The sequence below is a fragment of the Canis lupus genome, chromosome 8, assembly GCF_048164855.1.
Source record: "Canis lupus baileyi chromosome 8, mCanLup2.hap1, whole genome shotgun sequence".
Lineage (NCBI taxonomy): Eukaryota > Metazoa > Chordata > Mammalia > Carnivora > Canidae > Canis > Canis lupus.
In genome coordinates, this window is record NC_132845.1 from 70618942 (window position 1) to 70625748 (window position 6807).

Genomic DNA, 6807 nt, shown 5'->3' on the forward strand with positions numbered 1-6807 from the left:
TAATTACAGCTACAAAGACCTTCTTTTCCAAATTAGATCACATTCCAAAGTTCTGGGTTGACATGAATTTGGGGGAGACACTCTTTGACCTAAGATGTATTGTAAAATTCTACCCCCCCCACCCTCCCGCCTTTTCACTCTCTTATTGGTGCCTTTTAATGAATAAAAGTTCCAAATTCTAACTACAGTCCAATTAATCAACTCTTTATCAGCCCCTTGTGGTTAGTGTTAGTTGCATCCCGTTTATGAAACCTTTGGGTCCCCCTTACACTGTAGCTGTTGAAGCAGGAACTGGTGTGTGAAGGTGACCAGCAGAATGATGTGGGACAAATTGAAGGCATTGGAGGTGGGGTTTAGGCTGAAAAAAAGAATGTTCTGGGACAAACATGTTAATGGCAACAGGTGCCATTGGGGCCCCACCCATGTCCCCTTATTCACTTCTGTGAGTGAAAGGCTGCTTATTGAAGAACACTTGCCCTGCCTGAGGGCTATTATCCTGATCACAGAGGATGCTCAGCCTGTTCCAAGGACAAGACAGGGATGTGGGATGGGGCCCAATGACATGTAGAGAGGTGAAGGGTTAATATTCCCACTTCCTCACCCCACAACTGGGCCAGGTTTGTTCTGCACGGTTTCCCCAAGCCCCTCAGAGCTACCAAGCTTCAGCTGCCTTTAGCAGTAGCAGTAACCCGCTTGATCATCTGCCTCCATGTTGGCGCCCTTCCTTCCCTACCTCCTGTCCGCTCTCCCCGACTGGCATCTTCTGGAATTACCACTGTCACAAATTGCTTGTGCTGGGGTCCTTGTCTCAGCACCCGTTTTAGGGGAACCCAGGCTAAAACAATGATCTTCAAATCTGCCAAAACCTCTGTTTGCTCATCTTCCAAGAGAAGATAAATTAGGCATGTTTTAACAGAATGGGTGAATTGGTAGAAGCAATGGAAATATAGATTTCAGCCAAATTTTTAAAAGAACCTAAAAGAATTTTGTCAAAGAGCTGTCTTAGGTTGAGACAAGGTCAACAGTGAGTTCAGAACCATAGTCAGAATAGTCTGGATGACTACAAGTGGGGGTGTGAGGGTGCTGTTTTAAAGGGTCCCAGCTAGCTCTGAAAAATTCTATAGCTCTAGATGGCTAGTGGATTTTTTTTTTTTTGCTCTTAACTCAAAATTTTAAAGCCCCAGGGTGCATTATCAGGGGGTGGATATGACTAAGCACAGGGTTATGAAACACAGATCTAAAAGTCCCACTCTACCCCTCCCTAAGACTCTCCTGGTGAAATTCACTGCCCCATTCTAGAATATGCTTTCCCCATTTTAGTCAAATTTGGCTAAAATATAGATTACTTGGTGCCTCTCCCAAAGAGCTTGACCCAGGAGGTACGAAGCAGGAACAGGGAATGTTTTTTTAAAGATTTTATTTATTTATTTGACAGAGAGATAGAGCAAGAGAGCACAAGCAGGGGGAGAGGGAGAAGCAGGCTCCCCGCCAAGCAGGGAGCCTGATGCAAGGCTTGATCCCAGGACCTTGGGATCATGATCTGAACCAAAGGCTGATGCTTAACCAACTGAGCCATCCAGGTGCCCCGAATGGGGAATATTGTTGTGGGTGGGTTTTTTGGGGGTTTTTTGTTTATTGGGCTCCGGACACTTGTGATGTTCTGTGAGGTTTGGGACTCTCTAAACCAGATGAGGTAGCTCTAAGTGCCCCCAAGCAGCTCTGGCACTGAGAAGATAGGAACAATACTAGAGCATTGTTGTTGAACATTCATTGTCATGATTGGGCTGCTCTATGCTCACATCCTGAGACCATCCATGCCTGATCAACAGATAAGCAATGTTTAAAAAGCAAAGAAAGTTTTGGTCAAAAGCCAGAAATCAGTCCTCTAAGGTATTTTGAGTCAATTCTCGAGAACCATTATTTCATTTCCACTGCTTTTCAAACAACAAAGCATTGGTTCAGACAAAAACACCAGGGCAGAAACTCCCAATGGAGTACTGGCTCCTCCCCTTATCTCAGATGACATTTTTTTCTTTCCAATCTTCTTCTATAGGTATCAGGTTGCACCTCCACTAAAGGGTCAAAAGAACTGCTTTTGTTCTCAAACACAAACTTCTCTGGAATTCTCTTCAGGAATATCTTAGCCCTATAAAAGGGGGTCAGGTGGAGTCAAGAGGAATTTGGGAGAAGGCTGTGAAGGGCCCAGCTTGCAGCACCATGAAAAGCTTTCCTGTTGCCTTTCTTGTTCTCCTGATCTTCATCCTGAGTGTCCATCGTGGAGTTACCACACGTATGGAGCTGTCCCACTCCCTTGCTGGGTGGCCTGGGAGTAGAAGCAAAGAGCTACCTCTGAGCTCATTCCTCTCCCTGTTTTTTAGGTGGCAGTGATGTGGCCAAGTTCTGCTGCTTCCAATATAGCCACAAGATCCTTCCCTGGAAGTGGATACAGTCCTATAAATTCACCAGGAGCAGCTGCTCCCAGCAGGCTGTGATGTGAGTATTTCTTGTTTGAACTTTCAGGGTCCCCACCAGTGATGTTAAGTGCCTGGGTGCTGGGAAGACCCCCATAGTGCCAAGATGAGACTCAGGATAGGACTCTGGTAACTTTAGCTGTCTCCCTACCTCGGCCACTAATGAGTGTGACTCTGGAGCCTTAGTTTCCTAACTTCCATACTATGTGCCAAACAATATGCTAAGTGCTGGGTATAAAAGAGAAAACAGACAGCCCTCATAGACCTTACATCTAGCATAAGAATAGGGTGTTAAAGGCATTTGCACAAAATAGATAATCACAACTGTAATGAAGAGAGAGAGCAGGAGGAAATTTGTCATTGTAGGCGCTCTGGCTGAGCCTGAGGAGGAAATTGACATAAGACGGATTAACAGCAGAAAAAGCACACAAATTTTTCCATGTACAAAGGAGCCCCCATAGGAAAATGAAGACTCAAAGAAGTGGCAAAACCTAAATGCTTTAATGCTAGCTTGAACAAAAAGAGTTGATTGTGGAAATGTGACTAAAATCTGTAGGATAGACTGTATAGGATAGTAAGACTTACCCTAATAAGGTCTGTTTGTAAAGAATTTTCTTGGCCTTGACTTCCCATCTCTGATAATAGGAATATTCCTTTCCTCCTGGTACAGGAAGGACATTTTTCACATGGGAATTCTATCTCCTGTTTTCAAGGGAAAAAAGAGGAGGTCAGAATGCCCTTCTTGCACCTGCTGGGTTTTTTTTTTTTTTAAGTGTCTTTAGCTCAAAATAATCCTTCTGCCAAAGTGGCATATTTTGCCACCATTTGTCATAGTCACACAAGGACATACTTTGGTGCGAGGAAGGTCTCCTGGAGGACGTGACATTTATACTGAGACCCCCAAGGATAAGGGAGAGTGGCCCTTGTGAAAGGGTCAGGGTGGAACAAGGATGTGCTGGGCAGAGAGCAGCAGGTGTGTGGGAGGAACATGTCACTGACAAACAGACAGGTAGACAGGAGCCAAGTCATGCTGAGCTTGTCAGTAGCAAGAGAGATAACACAGGACTAAATGAGATATCACATGCAAAGTATTTGGCACCGTGCCCGTACACATTTAGCAAAGCTCTCTTTAAATGCAAATACAGAGAGCATTTGGTTGCTTCTTCCAAGGACACAGGGTTCCTGAACATCAGAGAATGGTGCAGAAGGGAGGAGATGGTGCTCCAGTGGCAGACTTGAATGTCATTGTTTTGAGACAGGAACAGGGAAGAGATGCATAAGCGCCTAATTATGGAGGGGCACCCTCTGGGACTCAGGGTGCCCTGGGTCTTCTCCTTTATGTTTTGATTTAAAGCTTTCTGGAGTTTTTAAGATGTCAACACTTAACATCTGGCAAAGAGCCCTGAGCTGGGCTCAAAGCAGTAGCTCCATCACTTACAAGCTATGTGAGCTTGGGCAAGTCAAGTTTCCTCATTTGTAAAAGGAAGGAGAGAGGCCAACATCAGTAATCAGTCCCTGTATAACAAACCACCCCAAAACTTAGTGGCTTAATGCATCAATGATCATTTGCTTATCTCTGTGGGACAGGACTTTCAGCAGAGGTTGGCCAAGTGGTTCTGGCCTGGCATCTCTCATGTGGGTAGAGTCAGATGGAACTGGGGTTGGAACAGCTGGCAGCATCTCTCTTCGGGGCCTCTCTGTGTGGTCTGTTGGGACAGCTTGGGCTTCCTCGTGGTGTGGTTCCCTAGAGTGGTGGCCCTCCTTACAAGGTGGTTCAAAGCTCCAGGATAAGTGCCCCTGTGAACCACGCAGAAGCTCCATAACCTTCTATGATTTAGCCTATGAGGTCACACAGCATCATTTCTGCCATGATCTTCTGGTCAACCAGTCCCTAAGACTGGCCTTGATTCAAGGCGAGGGGACACAAACCCTCATCTTTCAATGGGAGTGATGTCAGAGAAACTTGCAGCTATGCTTTCAAATGTTCACAAAGCCCTGCGTCTCCATTTTCCCATCCTTTTGGCTTTTCTCCTCAGCATGGGGCCAGCCTGAGAGCCCTGTAAATACTGCTGTGCCCTGCAAGCTGCTCTAAGCTACAGCACCCAGATCTAGGCTCTCATCACATCTGAAGCTGGAGGATATTTAATGATATCAACGACAGCCCCCACACTTCATGGGTGCACAGTGTTATAAAGAATGCAGGAATCCTATATAAACAGCCATGGCAAACGACCCATGACATTGTGGTTAAGAATTGAGCAGCATGGCAGGCTTTTATCTCATGTTTTTCCGTGAAGATCTGATATGCTATAATTCCATGATTAAAAATAATAAAGACTTTTTGGGGGTGAGGCTAATGTTCTAAAATGGATGGTGGTGATATTTGCATCATCCGTGGATCTACTAAAAACTATTGAATTATAATGATACACTTTAAAAGAGTGAATTGAAAAAAATAAATAAATAAATAAATAAATAAATAAATAAATAAATAAATAAAAGAGTAAATTGCATGGCATGTGAATTATATCTCAATAAAACTGCTATGTTATAACAAAAGAATTAGAGGCATCATCCAGGTTACATGCTTTGTACTAAAGCTGTCAGAAATTATTTCCTGGGGGAGGTGGGCCTGGAAGCATGAGCTCCAGTGGAAAACTGGGCAGAGAGAAAAGCAAGGACTGGAAGAGGAAGCAGAAACTCTAACAGGTGCAGCAAGATGAGAAAAAGTGAGCAAGGGGCTGATGACCCTCCCCCCTTTCATCTCTTCAGGAAGCAGAAGTTCTCAATATTGACTGTCAGCTTCTCTTTTCCACAGATTCACTACTAAAAAAGGCCATAAAGTCTGTGCACAGCCAAAGGAAAAATGGGTGCAAAGATATATTGCTTTACTCAGAGAACAGCAGCAATCGTGAATGTTGAATTTTAAGCCCAAGGACACTTGACCCTGTTGTCCTTGGAGGAGCCTGGAGATTTTCTTCAGCAGAAGACTCTGGGCCTGAGGAAGAGGAGAGGTTTTAATAAAGATTTCCCCATTAAGATTTGACTTGTTCCTAAATATTCTTATTCAGTAAAATCTGAGTCTTCTTCAAAGCAAAGAAACGGAGTCAGTATTTTTGGCTGATTCCCTGCACCAACACTGGTTTGGGATTCTTATGTTTTTGTGCAAACAAACAAACAAAAAAAGGCAAGGAAAAGTTTAACTATTTTGGTAAATGCCCATCAAATGTTTTCACATTGTTTACAGAGTTAAGTTTGTGTTATTTGGAAAATTAAATTCTGTGCAACTCCTCATGACCTGTGGGTGCTGGGTAAATAAAATGCCTCCATATTTGGCAGTGTTTTCTTATAAGGTGTCAATCAATAAACATAAATATTGGGGTGCCAGTCGGTTAAGCATCTGACTCTTGATTTTGGCTCAGGACATGGTCTCAGGATCGTGAGATTGAGCCTCTCAATTCAACAGGGAGTCTGTTCAAGATTCTTTCTTTCCCTCTCCCCCTGCCTCTCCCTCCTCTAAATAAATAAATAAATAACATCTTAAAAGTATGTTATCTATCTACAGCTAAACTTTTACTAAACTTTCAAGTAAAAATTAAATAACAAAGCTTATGGAAAGGCAATTGAGGTTATTCTGGAATAGCAGAGAAACTGCCAACTAGAGGGAACGGTGAGCGAGTCTGGAGAACAAAGGAGGAAAGCGGGGAGCTGGAAAGGGTTGTTTGGAACAAAAGTTCATTGGAGGAAAATGAAAGCTAGAAGTGGCTGTGGCTTCTCATTGGCTGCATTTGTCCGACAGAGAAGACATCTCTTTTCTTCCTGCTGGTCTATGTGAGTGGTGGTGATGCATGAGCACTCTCCCTTCATAGCTTTCCCACTCCATTTTAAAAATTTAAATAGGCTCCTTGCCCAATGTGGGGCTTGAACTCATGACCCTGAGATTAAGAGTCACACACTCTAGCTACTAAGCCAGCCCCATGTCTCAGCCCCTGCTCCATTTTTGATGAATGAGGCTTCCTTTATTCATTTTCACATTCCCCTGCTTTTGATCAGGATCTTTCCTCAAAATCATCACTGTTCAAAAGTCAGACTTTCTGTATTTAGTGGTTTTGTCCTTCAGTGCCAGGAAGGACCTTTCCCAATTGTTATGTTGAATGTCAAAGAGAAAATGTATAGCAAATGGAAGCCATTTAAGACCATGTTTGAGTAACAAGGAAGGGTAAGAGAAAGAACTCTCAGATATTTCCCATTTAAAGTCTTTATCTTATCAAGGTTGTAAGTGCTTGAGATCATCTTGGACCTTGAGCCAGCTCACCCATTCGGTCTGTCATTTCTA

General features: G+C 43.5%; 1 protein-coding gene across 1 annotated transcript; it reads left to right on the plus strand.

Annotated features, from left to right (window-relative positions):
* Nucleotides 1-2079: 2079 nt before the first annotated feature.
* On the plus strand, nt 2080-5510 carry CCL26 (C-C motif chemokine ligand 26). Its single transcript, XM_072833997.1, has 3 exons — nt 2080-2290; nt 2379-2493; nt 5290-5510. Exons 1-3 carry the CDS (start codon nt 2218-2220, stop codon nt 5384-5386), a joined length of 285 nt encoding a protein of 94 aa, XP_072690098.1. The 5' UTR covers nt 2080-2217; the 3' UTR covers nt 5387-5510.
* The last annotated feature ends 1297 nt before the right edge of the window (nt 5511-6807 follow it).

Coding starts and splice junctions, on each gene's coding strand:
- CCL26 (XM_072833997.1), top strand. CDS start 2,218: ATGAAAAGCTTTCCTGTTGCCTTTCTTGTTCTCCTGATCTTCATCCTG. Junction 2,291..2,378: donor CCATCGTGGAGTTACCACAC/GTATGGAGCTGT, acceptor CCTGTTTTTTAG/GTGGCAGTGATGTGGCCAAG. Junction 2,494..5,289: donor TGCTCCCAGCAGGCTGTGAT/GTGAGTATTTCT, acceptor TCTTTTCCACAG/ATTCACTACTAAAAAAGGCC.